The sequence below is a fragment of the Scleropages formosus genome, chromosome 17, assembly GCF_900964775.1.
Source record: "Scleropages formosus chromosome 17, fSclFor1.1, whole genome shotgun sequence".
NCBI lineage: Eukaryota > Metazoa > Chordata > Actinopteri > Osteoglossiformes > Osteoglossidae > Scleropages > Scleropages formosus.
The window spans coordinates 12,440,455-12,460,432 of NC_041822.1; the positions used below are offsets into that span (position 1 = coordinate 12,440,455).

General features: G+C 43.8%; 1 protein-coding gene and 1 long non-coding RNA gene across 3 annotated transcripts in view; one reads left to right on the forward strand and one right to left on the reverse strand.

The window, feature by feature from the left end:
- ntrk2a (neurotrophic tyrosine kinase, receptor, type 2a) overlaps positions 1-2,400 on the reverse strand; it is a 51,903-nt gene extending 49,503 nt beyond the window's left edge. For both annotated transcript variants that reach the window (XM_018759436.2, XM_018759435.2), the window contains exon 1: positions 1,925-2,400. In XM_018759436.2, coding sequence (XP_018614952.1) covers positions 1,925-2,127 — 203 coding nt within the window. In that variant the 5' untranslated portion in view covers positions 2,128-2,400. The remainder of the gene's footprint in view (positions 1-1,924) is intronic.
- Positions 2,401-2,626: 226 nt separating this feature from the next.
- Positions 2,627-17,019, forward strand: LOC108938534 (uncharacterized). Its single transcript, XR_001966424.2, has 4 exons — positions 2,627-2,813; positions 14,863-15,081; positions 16,416-16,539; positions 16,925-17,019. It is a non-coding gene; the product is annotated as an uncharacterized LOC108938534 (long non-coding RNA).
- Positions 17,020-19,978: the final 2,959 nt, after the last annotated feature.

Consider the following 19,978-nt stretch of genomic DNA (forward strand, 5'->3'; position numbering starts at 1 on the left):
CTCCCTATCTATTCAGGTCTTGACATTGACACACTGTTGGACATTATAATCACACACACACACACATTGGCTGAAACCACTTATGTTATTTTAATCTTCATGCTCATGAAGTGTTGATATATGGATGCTTAAACGCCTTATCATAATCATCTTTCCATATATGCCCATACAATTAAAATTGGTTTATGGAGGGGGGGATTAAAAATGAACCCAACTTCTTAGTTTAGGTCGTGTCATCGCCGTTGGGCATTACGATGGCCTTTTTACTGCAACCACTTGACTGTCTTTATTAAAATTGAGGCTAAGCCACAGCACACTGCGATCCAGACGTGTGTTTAACCCTTGCTGCGGCGGCAGGAATTCACAAGCTGTCACTCACTGCCTGTCAACGACACTCGGCTGTGTTTGTACGTCGCCCGGCGTGTGACCGTGTCACTGCAGAGAAAGATGAGTCAGTGGGGGTCCGTGCACAGGGTCAGGGGGGTGTCAAGTGTCGAGTCCCCGTGCGATGTACAGCAGATTTCGGTCTCCACTGTCCTCCACCCTGCTGGCCCCTGTCCGCCATGCAGTATCTGAGTTACGTCTCGGTGTCAGGAGAGCGCGATTATTGAAAATTGGAGGTGACTGTCACACACGAAACACAGGCGAACCCGCAGCCGACGAAACCGCTCGCTCGCTGCCCGCGATCTGTGGCGGATGGACACGCGACGGAAGGAGACATTCGATCACATGATCGGTTTTATTATGTAATCGCAGTCTGAGCCGCGGCGTTGGACGTGACGCCACATCAGACACAAACGGTGTCGCCGTCTGCGCGCGACACCTCTGAAGGCTCTCGGAAGGCGCGCGCGTGTGAGTGTGCGTGCGTGTGCGTGCGTGTGCGTGTGCGTCCTCCGGCTGAGCGGCATCACCTCCCCGTTTCCGCGGTGCGCGCAGATCTACACGGTCAACACTGTGATCATCATCGATTCCGCAGTCCGGTTTCACAGCACCGGCTCTATCCAACTTGCTCTGCTTTTGTCGTGCATTTTTATTACCGATAAAAACGGTTTCAGGGTAAAACAAAAATCACAGGTGGTGCTGCTGAGCGGGTGTGTCGTGTGATGTGTGTGTCGCGCTGCTGCGTGTTCGGGCTCCCGCTTACTTGACGTCGCCTTTTCGAGAGACTGTCGGTGCCCTGCGCCAAAAGCCCAAAAGCCAGCGATCGATCCTCAGCGATCCTCACCTTGAGCGCCCCACACACTAGGCTCCCGTTCGAACCCGCATCACAGCACACGGAGCCATGCCTCCTACATGTGATCCTATGGATCCACATGGGCCATGGGTGCGAAGGTCTCAACCTCAAAAATAAATAATTGCGATTTGTATTTTTTTTTTTTTTGTAACGTTGCGTTTATTTATTTATTTATTTATTCCGCGCAGGCTGGTCGAACAGTCGAGAGCCGTCACCTCGCAGCATCAATCTCCCCCCCTGATGTGTGAAATACCAACATTTAAAGATCAATACAGACCATGTACCTCAAAACATAACCGAAGGGTCATTTACAATCCGCACTGTATTCCTTCTGACTCTATATTTCTGTTGAATCCAAGCCAAGGTATATTTAAAATAAGACAACGTCACGTTTATTATCAAGACTTGTGTTAATTGCTAAATGTTACACGTAAATCGTAATCCGTTGTTATGGATACAAACAGGAACGACTGCTACACTTTGATCTGTATGATTGCGCCTATTTATAGTGAGCCCGAGAAATGACTCAAAAGCGACCATCCGTAAATATTGCTCTTAATTAGTTTTTGAGCTGCGATTTCAGTACAAGAAATTCAAATTGTAGCTGCTTTATTCGTCGCGTAGAGCGAGGCGCGGGTGTGCGCTGTCGAAAGCGTTTCATTCAAAGCCCATGTAATGTATCGCACTCACATTTCTGTGATGTTCTCCATGTCACTCGCGGGCTGCATAACGGGAAAAGCGACGATTCCTCCTCGCTCTTGGCCCACGCACGAAATCCTCGCGCTGCTGCACGAGCAGAACGCGGGGCACGCGCCGCCGAGCCTCCAAAGCGCGAGGAAAAGGCAGCAGAGCCCCCACGGAGCCATGCCATGCCGCCTCCAGACGGAGATCATCGCAGATCCCTCGGTGCCCAATCCAGGACTGCCTAAGTGATCCTAATTCCCTCGGAAATCCCGTGGACCGTGTGTCGGGAATGCAGCAGCCGCAAATGCACGTGAGGAGCCCTTCTTCGGCGCGAGAAGGGAGCTGCTGGAATCGTGTTGCCCGCTGTCTCCACAGAAAACCAGTCACACAGCATCACACTTAGACTGTAAAGTGTGTGACAGGCGCTCCTTCTCCCCCCTCCTCCCTCCCCCTCTCTCTCTCTCTCTCTCTCTCTCTTTTTTTTCTCTCTCTCTCTCTCTCTCTCTCTCTCTCTCTCTCTACCCCCCCCCTCCCCCCCAAGAGGAGCGGAGTCCGGCTGCTAATTCTCACTGCCGTATGAAACGCTGCTGTACCTCTTGCTGTGTTGCAGCGCTGGTCTGTGTATGTGTGTAAAACAAGGCAGATGCTCAAGTGCGTGTATGTGTGAGTGAGAGAGAGAGAGAGAGAGAGAGAGAGAGAGAGAGGTGATGCAGTGACTCAAGCGCGTGCGTAGCGATGCACGGGTACCAGTCACCGCTGATCCCGCACCGGCGTCGCGAGAGCGGAGCGTTAAGTCATTGTTTTAATTGCGATAACGCTGATATCGTTGAAGGTGTCCGCGGGGAGAGTTTCTCTCGTTTCCCGACAGCCCTCGGTGATGCAAATTCAGAGCAAGGTGCGTGGCTGTCACGCGACAAACAGGATCGATCTGTCATCCACGAACGAGGGCGCGCGCGCACACACTGGCGCTGAGATATGGCGAGGTTAATTCGCGGATGGGTGACGCGCGATAAGCATGTACGTAGTCGTTCAGAGCACAACGGAAAGTGGAAGCAAGATTTTTATTTATTTTTTATTAATTTTTCTTTCAGTGAGTGAGGAGGGGTGGGGGGGGGCAGTGGTTAATAATTTGAAGCGGACTCAGTCCGCCACCCTGTTGTCCACGTTACGAGCAGCACACTGTGTGTGAAAAGCACATCCTTGTCAATGTGTATTACCGCACCCATTACAGATGCGGTTAGCAGTCACCAAATCCCACCAGAGAACCCAGCACACTCGTGTGGTGTCGTGCGCGGACACGCTCGCCCCCGACCCGCTCTCTGTGTCTCTCTCTCCCGCTCGCGCGCGCGCGCTTCAGCGCTGCTGTGTGACGTACGTACTGACGCACGCGGCGAGGAGCTGAATCCACGAAAAACAAATATTATCCGGGGGGAAGATGCCCAAAGTGTCGCTTTTAAATTTAAATAAAAGAGAACAGCTGAAGCACCGGCTGTGAGATTTATTACATGTTTAGTGAATAAATTTAAACAATGGGAGAAAAAAGCCCAAACAAGTTAGTGTTGTGACACAATTTTTCTCACACCTGTCTCTCTCTCTCTGTCCTCGTCGTGTCTGTGGGACGGACACGCGGACGGTGCGTTAACTCATATCCTGAGAGACAGCAGGATATACCATTTATCATTTACTTGCACAACTGTATTGACAGTGTAACTGATAATTGTGTTTTCGCTCCAGATCTCGTCATTTCGCTTCCAATTCTCGTCCGTGCGCCACATGATTCCTGTCTGTTCCCCGTGGCGTTTTCTCGAACGCGGGTTTATCCGTGGGCTCTTGCTGAGTAACTGGCAAACCGCACGGCCTCACTGGGAAAATAAAGTGCCCCTGTCGATTACAGCGGTGCCGCTTGCCAAAGGGTGAGGGGGATGCATTTTCTGGGAACTGGTCGTTTCATTAGTGCCCCCAGACAGCGTTACCGCAGCGTCTGAAGGAGCGGAGGGCGACGCGATGAACGAACTCTGCCACCTAGTGGCGCCTCACGCACCTGCAACTCCTGTGCGCTCGAAGGGCGCCTCGGTCTGTTCATCGGGCACCTGTGTTATCCAAGGCGACTTAGTGCGTTGGGTACACAGCGGGTTTTTATTATGTAAATTCATGACACGTACTTGAGCAAAGTATTACAGCAGGAGTGGGATTCGAACCAGCAACCTACACCGAGGTCTGCCAGCTTGCAAGATGTCTCTTGTAACTGTAATCACTGTGCAACCTACTTGTACCCACGTTAACTTCATATTTATCGCATTTACATTTGCGTTTATTCATTTAGCAGATGCTTTTCTCCAAAGCGATGTACATCTCAAAGAATACAGTTTGTGTGTTACATTAGGAGAAAGGCAGGCATAGCTGCAGACGTGTGATTCTTAAGTTAAAGTTATTTTGACCACCATGGCCTGGACAAGTAGTTGGGCACGGTCAGTTGTGAGGTAAGGACGGCTCCAAACAGATCTCCTCACTTATTATGAACACCGTTTTCAGTAAACTTTAATACTGCTTTGCCCCGTCTTACAATTAGAACTCTCCTGGTCCAGGTCATTGTGATATCCTGCCTGGACTACTGCAACTCTCTCCTGTCTGGCTTTCCGACCTCTGCCATCAGTCATCTAGCTGCTGTAGGAGTTGTAGGAGTGTTTGACTTGCCGAAGCGTTCCCATGTATCACCCCTTCTTGTCTGTCTGCACTGGCTTCCTATAGCTGCCCGGATCAAATTCAAGACTCTGGTTACGGCCTACAAAACCATCAACAGATCTGCTCCCCGACATCTACAAGACCTGATCAATCGCTATACCCTAACCAGACTGCTACGCTCCTCCACCTTAGCCCACTTGATGGTCCCATGCACAAAAGGTCCCAAATCAAAAGCACAAATGTTTTTGGTTCTGGCTCCAATATGGTGAAATGACCCCCCCCCCAGAACTGCTGAATCTCCTTCTACATTTAAGAAGGTCTCAGAACTCACCTCTTCTGAACTCACTTTTCCCATGATCTCTTAAGTGCATGATAAACGTGTAGGTGTTTATGTTTCGGGGGCATGGTGGCGCAGTGGGTTGGACCGGGTCTTGCTCTCTAGTGGGTCTGGGGTTCAAGTCCCGCTTAGGGTGCCTTGTAACAGACTGGCATCCCATCCTGGGTGTGTCCTCTCCCCCTCCTGTGTTGCCAGGTTAGGCTCTGGCTCCCCGTGACCCTGTATGGGACAAGCGGTTCAGATGATGTGTGTTTATGTTTAATTGCTTTTGATAACAGTTTGTTTAATAATGGAAAAGCCTTTATGCAGCTACTCTCATAATGTACACTGATTTATATGGTGGAATATGACAAATTGACTGTACACAAGAATCACGTGTCTCCATCCAAATCTCTTCTTCTGTTGATATAGTGCACTTTTTGTATTGTTCTCGGAGATGTACGTCGCTTTGGAGAAAAACACCTGCTAAATCAATAAATGTAAATGTAAGAACTTTAAAAAGCAGGTCAGTGATGTGTTGTCATCATGTGTCTAATTTACACACACACTGCAATAATGAGCTTTGTAAATGAGAAGTGCCCGTGCTGTCAAAAGCATTTACTCATTGACTTGCGTAGAGATGTGTGGTTGTTAGTTGTTTGTCATGAATGTGACTCATGGGTTGTGTTAGTTCAACAGGTCCTCCTCTTTGAGCGCATGAAGAATAGCTTCATACCATACAGTTCCATTTAATAAATGTACATCAGCTGGAGCAGTGTCATCACAGTTCAGTTAGTAATGTGCTCGTGGCTGGATTATCCAGGAACAGCAAGGATGAAACAATAGGAGCTGCATGTCGCCCGACCCCCGTAAGTCCTTTGTAATTACCACTTGCTTTATTGAAATATTGAATGTAACATGTTAACAGAATTTATGAAGTCAGCAAAACTGGTTTCAGTTTATTGTCCATGGAGTTTGTTTTCTTCTTTAAGTCTAGAGTCCTGTTTTGTATCCAATCACAGACTCCAGATCTGGACCCCTAATATGACTAATATGACTTGCAGGGTAACTTGCTGCAGGAGACATGAATGGCGAGATCAGGCAATTTGAAGTGTGGCTTGGGGGTATATTGTAACGGGGGAGCAAAGGATTGAAAGGGAATGTGGAAAAATGCATGACTATAAGATCCAAAAGAAAAGTGAACAAGTTTCAGATGATAAAATTACAAAGCCAAAATGAAAACAATTTTCAAGGAAAGGTCCAAAGATGATACACATGAATCCGAAATACATTTGGTTCCATGTGAGATTCTGACCCGCCACAGGAGGGGGAATGACTTTATAGCATGCCCTTGGTGAACTGTCGAAATATGGCAAATTTTACAGCCACTGGCAGAAAAAAGGAACAAAAAACAACAGTATGTCAGGCATTTTTAAAATAAGCACAGAGAAAGGGAGCCAATCCAGTGTTTGTGTAACAATACATATGTTTATAAATACAGTGCATTTCTAGTGGAGATAGTTTGGATATCAATAAATTCTTGACAAGCTACACTAAAAATCCAGATTTTTGTAATATTTGCTAGTTTATATTTCATTGTAGCTTGCTGCAGCTGGAGAACTTGCTTGTTTCCTGACCTGGCATTATAACTGGCCAGCTGTGTATGTGAGGCAAGTTGTTGAGTCATTTCACAAGTAACTGCACAGGAAAACCCTTTATATATTAAAACTTAAAAAAAAACCTTTCAAATGGGAGAAAGATCAGTTTGCACAGGGTCACTTTTTTTTTCCAAAAACTTATCTTTCAAAATTGACGTGGGCTGTTCCTTGTCTGGGAGGGGGTGCGGTGGCGCAGTGGGTTGGACCACGGCCCTGCTTTCCGGTGGGTCTGGGGTTCGAGTCCTTCTTGGGGTACCTTGCGACGGACTGGCATCCCGTCCTGGGTGTGTCCCCTTCCCCCTCCAGCCTTGCGCCCTGTGTTGCCGGGTAGGCTCCGGTTCCCCGTGACCCCATATGGGACAAGCGGTTCAGAAAGTGTGTGTGTGTTCCTTGTCTGGGGGGTGCAGCGGTGCAGCAGGTTTGGCCGGGGCCTGCTGTGTGGCGGGTCTGGGGTTCGAGCCCTGGTGAGGGGTGCCTTGCAGCAGACCACTGTCCTGGCCAAGGTGTGTCACCTCCCCCATCCAGCCTTGTGACCTGTGCTTCTGGGTTGGGCTCCAGTTTGCTGCGACCCCACTTGGGACAAGTGGTTGTAGACATTGTGTGTGTGTGTGTTTTGCTTGTCTTGCTCTGGGTTCACACCCATTTATACTGGTTTTTGTCTTTACTGCTTTGCATTTTATTAAGACTTGAATGGGTTGTTCATTGGATGAATCACTTTAATTGTCTGTTCTTTTAAATGTAATTTGTGTTGAGAGATACACTTTATAGTGAGGATATAAAATGGTCACAGGTGCATTTTTGCTAATAAAATGTTGCATTTTGTTCATTATTTGTCTAGCTAAACAAAGGATAACAAAATCTGACAAAAGAAGGAAGGAATTCATTGGGTATTACTTAGCTAACTAAAATGTTTTTTTAATTCATTTATTTGTAGGAGTTACGTATATATTATTAACTGTTATAGGAAATTGTGGGCTAAATTAAAGAGTAATTTAAAAAGCTTTTAATTTAAGACCTCACTTGCTATACAATAAAGCCCAAAGCTCAGCCTAAAATGGAAACACTACATGAAGAAGGATGTAGTAGATAGGTAAGTACATCGATAATTAGCAAACGCAGTATGAGTTTGTAAAGGACCTCTCATAGTATCTCTCAGATCCTCATTTTTAAGGTGAATACTTCTCCTGTTAAGTTGAATCACCAATACTGTGAAGCTGTGTGACAGGTGCTGGGTCATCTGCACCACGTTACAGTCAAAGCTGCAGGTGCTGAGTCAGTCACTGCAGTAGGGATAGTAGGAGGAGCTGAAGCATGGCATGGTAGGGATATGTGAAGGGGCTGAGAAGAGGTATGGGAGGGGTGGCACAGTAAGTAGTGCTGCTGTCTTACAGCCCCTGGGTGGTGTGAGAAGATGTGGGTTCGACCCCTAACTTGGCCTGTGTGGAGTTTACATTTTCTGCCTGTGTCCTCCCACAGTCTAAAGATCTGCTGTTCAGGTTCACCCATAGTGTGTGAGTGACAGAGAGAGTGTGTTCCACTGATGTATGGATGAGTGACCCAGTGTAAGCAGTGTATCTAGCAGTGTAAGTCACCGCGGTGAATAAGGGGTGTGGGCTCATAACACTACATAGTATCCATTGGAAGCTGCTTTAGAGAAAAGTATCTGCTTAAATAGATGGAAATGGGCTGAGGAGGAAGATGAGAGGGAGGAGGAGTATCTGTTATTACTGTATCATCATATTTCCTGTCTGGACTGAGTTTGGTGATTATATATTGAATTCAAGTAAGAATTGAGTTTCTTTAAAAAATTAGGTGCAATTTTTCCTGAACATGATTTCAACAGAACATTTTTACAGATCAGACAATTTCCAGCGTGTTTTGCAATTAAAGTAACAAGGCTGCTGTTATTACTGTTATTATTACTATTATTATTAGTAGTAGTGTAGTAGTACTAATAATAAAAAAATTATACAATTTTTTCCGAGACATTTTACCAAAAATAATATTCTAAAATTAAATTTAGGACAGCATTCTGGCATGTACTAAACCCGTTCTGAACTGTAAAAGATGAAATCGCTTCAATTTCCCCATGAAAAGGCGGAGTAATCTTGGGGTAATCATCAGTGTCCCCATAGAGAGGTGTAATGGTAGTCTGAGTGTTATCATCAGTGTCCCCATGCAGATTTTGAGGGACAGTAAACAAAGCTCAATTACAAAGGCAGATTTGGGCAAGTCAGATTAAGTTCACTGAATTTTTTGTCCAGCGTAAAAGCAAGCTGTCAGCCAGTAAATTAAATTAGGGTATTTCCAGGGCATGGGGGATGCGGTGGCGCAGTGGGTTGGACCACAGTCCTGCTCTCCAGTAGGTCTGGGGTTCAAGTCCTGCTTGGGGTGCCTTGCGGCGGACTGGCGTCCCGTCCTGGGTGTGTACCCTCCCTCTCTGGCCTTCCGCCCTGTGTTACCGGGTAGGCTCCGGTTCCCCGTGACCCCGTAAGGGACAAGCGGTTCTGAAAATGTGTGTGTGTGTGTGTGTGTGTGTGTGTGTGTGTGTGTGTGTGTGTGTGTATTTCCAGGGCAACAGAGGTGGAAAGAGGCTTAAAGCTGGTGGTGGAACTGCAGGTGTATCGGTCACAAAAAGTCCAGAATGATTTAATGCGACAAAATGAGTGTCAAAAATCATGCCAGCATATGCCAAACAAGGAAAATTTTCACTGTCTGAAAGAGCTTAATTGCAAATATTTTGCATTCTGAAGTTTACACAGCTGATGGTAGGTTTGCCGTTTGAAAACAGCTTCAGTCCAAAGCTAATCTGCAAGAATGCATGACCTGAAGTAGCGTGGACACAACCTTGGAATAATGAAGAGTACTGAGCAGTGGAAAGGTCATATGGCTTGATAGTCTCTCTTTGACTATCTGGACAAGTTAATGCCTTTCAACTTTACATCAGCTGTTATCAACTGTAAAACATGGTGAAGGATCTGTGATGTTATGGACAGATATCTCATGGAAGTCCTTTTATCTGATGATCGCCGTGCCTGATCATGTAACGCTCCATGAATATGAAGGCATTTTAGGCAACCAGATGCGTTTAATGGTTTCTGCATAATGTTCTCACATTCCAAGATTATAGTATCTCCAGACACATTGGTAAACATACAAAAATGGTCTCATGAACACCAAGATGAGCTAAAATGCCTTCCCTGGCCTTCCTAAATAGCAAATTTAATAACTGTTATTGGAAGTTCTGGATCACAAAGTTGGAGGATAGATTTGCACATCTGTCCAAACTCAAAGAACTTGAGGGTTCTTTCTTCATGTAGAATTCCACCTCCTGCTCCTGGTCATTTTGCAACTTTTTTTTTTTTTTTTATCAAAATGCAAATTGTTCACATTCATTCATCTGACGGTTTTTCTCCAAAGCAGTTTACAGTGTTAATTAACTGAGAACTACTTATCCATTTGTACAGCTGGGTAATTTTACCAGAGCAATTTAGGGTAAGAATCTCACTCAAGGGTACTACACCCCAGAGGTTAGATTTAAACCTGTGACCATTAGGTCCAAAGGCAGCAGCGCTAACAACTACACCATCAGCTGTCTTCCACTTTGTTTGAATATCATTCTATCTGTGTGGGACTGCCTTAATTCGACTCAGTAACACAGTGTTTACAGTTCCTGTGTGTAACCAGTAGCTAGATGACATGATTGATTGGTGATTAATTGGAACTCAATTAGATGTTTGTGCACGCACTGCAGCGTATTTTCTATTGTTCCTTTCTCTTTGTCCTGGTCAGCGTTGTGGTTTTCAGTAGTATTGAATTAACAACCATTTCAATGTAGTCAGGCGAATAAACTTGTATTAAAGTGAAATGTTTGACAGTGTACAGTTACGTATGAGACGTACTGAACGGTTCCTACCCGGAAATCAACCAGCGAATGTCGACATTATTCGTCTTTTGTGGAATGTTTCCCTACACAAACCAGCACCTTGTGATGGCATTTTCATAAACTAACTGGACTACATCTGATCTGTCAGTGTATTAATGTTTCAGCTGGTAATTCTGGAAGCAAATATGTTTACAAGAATGGCTAATCGTGTTTTTTGTGCCAAACCAGCGAAAACAGTGCTTACACACACACACACACACACAACCTCAATTTGCGCTACCTTCTTTAACACTCTTTCACTAGCGCTCTGTCAGTTTACTCCTGAGGAATTAATCGTAATTTACCATGTTTAAAAAAACTAAATGACTGCAGTCTTAATATAGCGCTGTCGTCGTAGCAGTTCTGACGAACACATCTACAGTCAGTCAGTGGCACTTTACGGGGTTTTACTCTAAGCGGTGGCATGATGACACAAAAAAAGAACTAAACAGCACCACGTAAGCGAGAAAGAGGACGAAGAGACTGGATGTGTAAGAAAGAGACAGTACGTGTGTCGTGTGACCATTTTGGAAAGTTCTCGTTCTTTTCCGCTCTCTAGACTACTAGAGACAAACTGGACTGTCAGGGAAGGAATTTTCCCTTCTGTGTTTTCTTGTAGCGTGAACATCTTACCATTGTTGTTTTATTTCATTTATGGAATACATTTAAAAAAAAAAACTGTTTAACAGAAGACTATAGTAATTCATCTTGATATGCCGATTAGTGAGAGCGATTATCGTCAATGTGCGAGATGAGGCAGCAGGGGGCGCTGCAGCAGTTCGTTTTCGCGGTGCCCCTGGAGCGGCCCTGGGGAGCGGGGGCACAGGAGGGGGAGGTGACTCCTTTATTTTAATCAAATAGAAGTTCAGGAAGAAAAAGTTATACGTCTTTTAAAGCAAACTGAGCGCAAGGGTTATTTTTTGGTTCCGCTGAGTCACCGGTGCTTGTGCGTTCTACATGGTGGATAGTTGACAAGGCGAGTAGTTACCAAGTGACATCTCCATCTGATCTGACCATTTTTTACTAGGTTTTTCGAAGGAGGAAAATAGAGTGGAATGACACTATCTCGAAGTCCACCTGTTTTTGAAGTGTTTGTGATGTATGTCATTTCTTTCAATTTCCAGTGTATAATTTGTTTTTCGCTTTAGGGCCAGCGGGTGGTGTAGCAGTTAGAACTGCTGCCTCGCATTGAAAAGACGCAGATTCCAATCCCACCTCCTGCTGTAGTAGGGTTAGGCAAGGTACCTGGAGGTAAATCATTGTGAATGTCTTCGCATCGTGAGCAATTTTAGAGAAAAGCACCAGGTAAAAAAAGTACATGTAAATACCCGCAGCGACCCATTTGTCAACCGAGCTGTTTTAGAACAGATGATCCCTGAATGAGGAGCTGGATGAACAGTTGTATGATGAGAGCAGCGGTCCAGGAAATAAAGCAACATGTAATATTCAGAGCAGTTCTCTGTTAGGTGTATTAGTAGTGCTACGAAGGGTGCGGAAACTGGCTTTGGTTCTCCTCAGATGTCCTTTCCGTTTTTTGTCTTTGCCTGGCTGTCTAAGGCTACATCGCCATGGTGATTTTAGCTTGCGAGCTGAACTTCCGGCAAGCCTCGGTGCGCTTCGTCCTCAAGCTGGCACCCATCTGCCTCCTGGCTGAGATGTTAGTATGAGGATCGGGTTCATGTTGCCTTGTGACTGGTGAGGAGGAAAGATGTGCAGCAGCAGTTTTGGATGAGATAGTTAGATTTTGATGAAATAACTATGAAAATCAAGTCATTTCAGAGTATTTTGTCTACCTTTATTCATTTATCTGATACTTCTCTCCAAAGCAACTTATGATGTTAATCTGACTCCAATTATTTAACCAGCTGCTTTATTTTACTAGAATAATTTAGGGAAAGTAGCTTGCTGAAAAGTACTACAGCTAGAGGGGAGATTTAAACTTGTGACCTGTAGGCCCAAAGGCAAGAGCTCTAACCATCATGCTACTAGCTGCCCCAGCTGCCTACTCTGTAATACTTTCAATAGTCAGTAATCATTATTTACCAACCTCACCATTAATCTATATAATGTTGCCGTCAATAAAACTGTTACCATACCATAGCAAGTAATGTTCAAAGGCATAACTGTCATGGTTGATGAAAGGATGAGTGTATTCCTGTGTTGCCTGGCTGATGTGACACTGTCAGAAGAAGCACTGAGCAGCTGCTTTCTCTTTAGGGGTGATCACATTTCATCTCACGCACTGATGGTCCTCTTCAGGGTAGGTCTCCAGTCAAGAAGCTTTATTGCCTTGTACACATTCAGTGCACTGGAAATCCCACACAGCTTCTCAGAGCCAGAACAGTAAACATCACAAGGAAGAGCAGAAAGTGCACAGGCTGTAGATGCATGACCATTAACTATACACAGTACAGCATATACTTAATCAAACTACACAAATTAAGAATGAATTGTGGGAGAAGGATTGCACATAACCAGGAACAGTTATTGCACATACCATTTTGAGATTTCAGACTGCACACAGCAGGGAACAGTAATTGCACAGAGTGTTTTTAAGAGGCAATAAATGTGGGTGTAGAGATATTCAGGTTTTTTTTGTTGTTGTTGTGCTGGCCTGCATGTCTTTGGCGATGAGACCCACTATCCTGAAGAAAAAAGCTCTTTATAAGCCTGCTCCTTTGGGTCATGATGCTCTCAGCCCCGCAACATCGATAGTTGCATTAGGAGTCTTGCCAGGTGAACAGACTGTGAGCAGGGTGATGTGAGTCTTTGAGAACAGTGTGCGCCTTACTCCTGCATTGCGCTGTGTCGAGGTGCTCTGTTAACGGCAGTTCTGTTCCAGTAATGCATTTGGCTTCTCTAACTGCTCTCTCGAGGGTGCATTTGTCCTTTTGGGTGGCACTACCAAACCGCTCCGTAATGCCTCCAATCAGGATACTCTCAGTGGCACCGCAGTAGAAACCGGCCACTGCTTTTTTTGTGGATGCCATTGTTCTGTAGGCACTGGAAACGGTACATATCAACGTTGCAGTTTGGGTCAGTTCTGCAAGGTTGCTCAGCAGTGGAGGGTCATAGTGTCTGTGGACCATACTTTGGACAGTCTAGTAATGAAGCGTCAATGAGTACAGCTTAAAAAAACAACCTGTAATACATCTATTTATTATGGTGATTAGCAGAACCCAAGATAAATATTTAACAGAATGATTCTGCCCTGCAATTTTTTTCTGCTTGGGAAATTTAAACATGCCAGATCTCTTTATTTATTATATTTATTCATTAGAATGATTTTTAAGGGTTCAAAATATATAATCAGTTTATGATTCTAGAGAATGAAGTTTCTTAAGGTTGAACTCCATCTGACTGGCCAAAAGGTGCTCTGGAACATGGGCTGAAGTTTGACATTCTACTCCCGACCCATGGTTGTCTTTGAAACTTTGGATGACTGAGAAGGAAAGCGGAAGAAAAACAAAAACCATACTGTTGGCCCTTTGTGTGGAACCAGAAGGACAGGAAAGGCAAAAACATCTCCTACTCTAACATCCCTGAGGTATTCCTGGCCTACACAGATGCTGACTCACAGTTTGTTCAATGACACATTTGGAGACCATTTCTTGGCATTGAAGGTAGGCTTTGTGGGAGGCCAAGAGATGTTCTGCTGCCTTAGCCTGAGCTCTGGGCCTTTCTGAGGGTGAAGATGTTCTTTTTGGTCGATGCTGTTTGCTGTGCACTTTTCCAGCATGGTCATCTTGATGCTCTACTACTTGGGCTTCGTACCATGCTGTGTCCAGAAAGTCCCTCCATCACCGTGGAGTTCGACAGTCTCAATGCAACAGTGGAAACTGCACTGGGCATGGCATAAAAGTGTTACCAAAATAATACAATTGTGATGAACCATTCGCTGACATAATTAGTTTAACATTTTCAGAATAGTTACGTAGGTATTTTATTACTAAATCTGTTTTTAGGTCAGTGTCCTCATGCATGTCACATCTAAAAATCTACACCTGCAATGGTTGTAAGCAGGTGGAAAACCAAACAGGGATAATTTGTATTGCTCTACTCTTTACCCTGAATAAATTCACTGATAAATATGCTTTTGAAAACTATGTTGAACGTAAATTATTCTTTCTAGTTTAAATCCCGACTCCAAATCTGAAGTGTCCAAGCGTGCAACAAGGGGAGATTAATGCTGTTATGATGGCAGCTTTGACAACCATTGCAGGTTCCTTCATGGGAGGGTTACATTTTGCCTGAAGAAACCTCACAGTCCGTGACTCGATGATTTCATCTCAGTCTAAGGAAAGTAAGGTTGTAATATCAGTGTGATTTTTTTTTTTTTTTTTTTTTCCCCCTTCTTTTTCAGCCAGCAAAATAAAGGATAACTTTTTTTATGGAAATGGTTCTGCCAGATGACTCCCCTCCCCCCACCGCCAAGTGCATTTTCCACACAGATCCCAGCGTCCCCCCTGCTAACCGACTCAGCGATGCCTGCACCCGCCTCACTTGCCATCGCCAAAATATTCTGGCCCAAAACAGAGACACAGAGGAAACCAGCCAAGAAGGACTTCAAACTGGAGAAAGGGTAGGATGCTAAGCACATACAACATGCCACATTTGCATCAGGCCTAACGTGCCTGCTGTGGTGTTGGGAAATTCTCCACAGAGCATTGGAGATCATGTATAACAGACAGATGGAAGCACATTAGCATCAAATCTGAATAATGGCAAAAGCTAAAATATTTACCAATGTAAATGAAGTTTTAGTCACGATATTATGTATGCAACTGTACGTATGATTCTGCGGAAGTAATATATTTAACCATTGTCTTTGTCCAAGGCGACTTACAGAACGTACATCGTAATACACAAGGAGCTGGATTATTATGTGAGGAAGACTGCTTGTTGCACTGACTGCTGAAATGATGCCATGGTCTTTCCTTCTGTTCTTGGATTTGACTGAGAAATAATTACAGACAAGTTCATGCAACGCTTTGTGTTTTTCGTGCAGTTTAACGAAAAGATCCAGGAGGACTGTTTTCAGCAGTGTGTTTTGTATGTGTGTGTGTTGGATCACTGGGCTCTGGTGGTCTCCTTTCCTGCTAGACATCACCTCTGCCATTGATGAGCCCCGGAGGTGAATATGGCTGTAAACCACTTTGCATTTCTGACCCTCAGATCCTTCCTTTCTGATCTCTCCTTGCCTGGGTACAAGTTTGCTGTAAGGAGCAGGGGAAAAGGCGGAGATTTTGGTACTTATATCCGTAAACATACATGGCTTACAAATTGAATACATGTTACCGAAAGTGACTTTTTCTTAATGAAACAGTTAGCAATCAGTACTTTTCAATACATGCAGCACCTTCATTATATATTACAATTAAACATTTTAGGTGGATTTTTATTTTACATATCGCTTCACAAAGACTGGCATGGGCTGGATTGCCTTTCTTAGGTTTCCAAGGTATACTTTGAAACCGTAGTAACTTATGAGCCATATGGCTTTTTTAAGGATCACTTAGGGTGATTGCTGGAGACTTGTCGAAGTAACACCCACTTGAATGTTAACATTTACAGTAGGTGAACGGCACTCAAAGTAATTACAATTCCAAAAGTGTGTTTGGAGAACTACTTGCCGCCCTGTCATAATTCAGGCGTCTAATTTCCATTTTTTTGGGAAAATGAAATTCTGACGGATGTTTTAGTGGCATTTTCTGTAAATGTCAGACTAAAGATTATTAGAACTTTCACATGCTGTTGTCGTTCCGAAATGAAGGACAGCTCTGCAGCTGCTTTTTAAATTGCAGCGGTACAGGCGTGTTATCCAGCAGGTGGCACTGGTCTGGCCTGTTATTATTTTAACGTTTCTCTAAGGTTGTCTGTTCTGCAGTTCCGACTGTTGTCATGTTGTTCTCACAGGGCTGCACCGCCACGTCGTTTTTAAAGTCGCAATGGTCCCCGAGAGCTGAGGCGACATTTCAGGTCTGCGATCAGAGCTCGTCTCTCTGGGAGACTGTCTGCTTCGGGGAAGCGTGCACAGCAGGTACACAGCACGTGGGATGTTTGCGTGCGAGTGTGTGTGTGACAGATAAGTACAAGGCACAGTGTGTGAGAGTGTGCATGTATGTAGCAGGAATGTAGAGAATAAAGTTTATAGTACAGCGTGTGTATATGTGGCTGATCTGCACAGAATGAAGTGTGTGTGGCTGTATAGCAGGTGTGTACAGAGTGCGAAACTGCGAGTTTGTAGGTTGCGTGCATGGTACTTTCATACTTTATTAATACACTTACTTTCCCGTAACTCATGGAGTACACAATTATTTTATGCAACTTTTTTTCTTTAATTAAGTATCTGCAGTGTTTTAATGACCATGGCTCTTTTTCTGGAATCTTGAACATACCGTAACCAGAGCATCATTTGTTCCTAGAATCAGTGTTCAGCATCACCTCAGTGACGATCAGCACACAGCTAATGAGCTGCTCCTCAGATGTCTGCGCCACGTACGGACAGCTGACATTTCACCTTCCAGCATTTCAGTATATTTCTGATTCAGTCTTAACAAAATGCTGCAAAGGAGTAATAATTGAACATGCTGATTTTGTACTCAATACTTCCTAAGACTCGGATATCGGATGTGTAGTGGTTAAGTGTCACTCATATTACACTAGGTCATCAATCATTGTTATTTGTACCTGTGTGAAAGTACAGATGATGTTTTTGCGGTAAGAATGTTTAAGATGATGTGTAAGATGTATTAAGAAATTTAAGCAGTTATATTTGGATTCACCAGTTTTTATAATTTCAGCACTATAAACTGAGTTACTCAATTTGAACAAATAAATGACATAACAAAGTAATTCCAAAGTCCCTGTGCTGTTGTTTTCATCTTACACCACCTTACTGAAAACATAGTTACTTGTCAAATGCAAGTTGAGGTTAATTTTTTAAAATTCCACCACATATTAACAAATATTTTGCTGTAAAGCCATCCCATATAACTGTGTATTACTAACATCCCTGAGCCTTTTTTTCAATTGCTTAAACCATTTACTCGTGATAGAACAATTGTGTTTCACCTAAGCTTTTAACAAATACTCTCTCCTGCTGCGTTTTTAGGGAATGTTCTGTTACTGAGAATGTTATAAGAAATAATTACTGTGTGTTTGGAAGGGGGTGCGGTGGCGCAGTGGGTTGGACCGCAGTCCTGCTCTCCGGTGGGTCTGGGGTTTGAGTCCCGCTTGGGGTGCCTTGTGACGGACTGGCGTCCCGTCCTGGGTATGTCCCCTCCCCCTCCGGCCTTACGCCCTGTGTTGCCGGGTAGGCTCCGGTTCCCCGTGACCCCGTATGGGACAAGCGGTTCTGGAAATGTGTGTGTGTGTGTGTGTACTGTGTGTTTGCACCTGTGTTGTTGTTATTACTCTGCTGCAATTTTTGGCAAAAACTTTCCCAATTTAACACATTCACGGGTAATATTCACATAGATGGGTTCTCTTCAAAATTAATTAGAAACACAACGGTGTATGTCAGGACATTTACTAATGATGCCAAATGATATTTACATTTATTAGGTAACCGAAGGAAACTTCCTTTTCAATCTATGTTTGTCTTTGTGTGTGCAAATTTTCTATATGCATATGCATGGGGTTTTGAGTTGCAGAATGTGGACAGGGAAATTAAAATAAAGTTCTAATAAGATTTTTTTGAAGAGGATAAGGTAATTATAACACTGTTGTTTAAAGATACTTAAAAATCAGCCGATAACCTGCTAAAATTAAAGGAAGTGAACCAAAACAGATTGTGGCGGAAGACAACAGACCACAGCATACTCTATTATGGTTAACAGGTTGAGGAAGTTTTTAGACCTACTCTAAAATGCATCAACCAAAACACATCTACATGAAACATAAAAGTATTGTGTTTTCTAAACCTTCTAAATGTAAGAAAATTCAGTTTTCTATAAAGGTAAACAAATCTTGCACAGAATTACTAAGCTGATTATTATGCCTAGCCTTTACACTATCATAGGGTTATTATTCAAATCAGAATAGAACTGGTAGAGGGATCAGAAGTACAGTAATTTTGGTTCTGTTGCAGACACATTAATTGATTAACAATCCCAAACCACGATCTATTATTCTTTTCTTTCAAAATTTTATGGAGGCTCTTAATAGCTTTCTGGCCCATAAACCTTAATAAACAGTAAAGTAATTGACTACACTTCAGTTCTCTATCGTAAACACAACTTGGGAACATGTAAGATAAATTGAAAATCAGAAAGATATTAAGTTAATTAAGCGGAATGAAATTCTCAGTTAACAAACTGAGTCCATAATTTCCTCATCTCAGTAGAATAATACTGTAACAATCCACATTACTGAGGAGTGTTGTGTTCAAGCGGGAAAAGACGTTTATTGTAAATTGTTGAGAATTGTGGAGAAAACGTGAAATAGTTGTTCAGGGGCTCACGGGGATTATGAGTGAGTGTCAGCTGGGCAGCGTGGAAGGAGAAGGAAAGCTTGAGAAAGGCTAAGCAGGCTGCGAAGGCTGGCTTGAGAGGCAGGTCCTTGAAGAAAAGGGCTCCTCGGACCGAGAGCATTATTTCCTTGTGTTTGCGCTTATACCTCCCACTGTGTCGGCGTTCCAATAAACGTTCATCATGAATACTGCCTGTGCCTCCTTCTTCACCCCATCCGAACCCAGAGCACAGCGCCACAGTACCACTGGCAAAACACCCTTATTATTCCCCGTTTTTAAAGCTGATGTATGCCTAATGCTGTAACGTTGCAGTAACCATTTGAAATAATAATGGTGAATAAGCAATGGCAAGATGAGCGACGCTGAAATGACCCTGTATTCCACATGACACGAAAGCTGTTTCATGCCAGATTTTTTTTTTTTTTTTTTGGCCTGTACATTTATTTAAATGAGTTTTTGAATTAATGTCATGGCCTGGTCACCTGTCGTCTTTTTTAAACTCTCTCCGGAAATTATGGATTAATTCTTGCTGAAGAGCAGGAGAATTAAGACGTGGGCCTTCTCCAGCAGAGGTTGCTCAGCGAGAGCCGTGTCATGTGTTTATTCTGTTCTCTCACCAGGCGCCCTCAGAGCGTTCCTGTTCAGCCAGTTCAGGATCAGTTCTGTTTCTGTTCTGTAGGAAACGCCACATCGTTCCCTGATGAAGAGAAGATGACCACTAAAAGAACCTCTCACACGCTGTAAGGGCCTAGTTTGTACCGCAGCCCCGTTCGACTCATCTCTTTACGTTTATCCAATCCCTATTAATTAACATGTGGCTTTCTTGAAAAAAAATCAAACAAATAAAAGACAGGAAGTTTATGGTATGTCAAGTGCACATTCTGCTTGACTTTTTGTTTGGGAGAACTTCTCCCAAAAACTACAGACTTGTGCCGTTATAATTAGAATTTGTGGTCTCAGGTGAGAGATCCTTTTCTTTCATGTTCACCCATGATAAAGGTCTGAG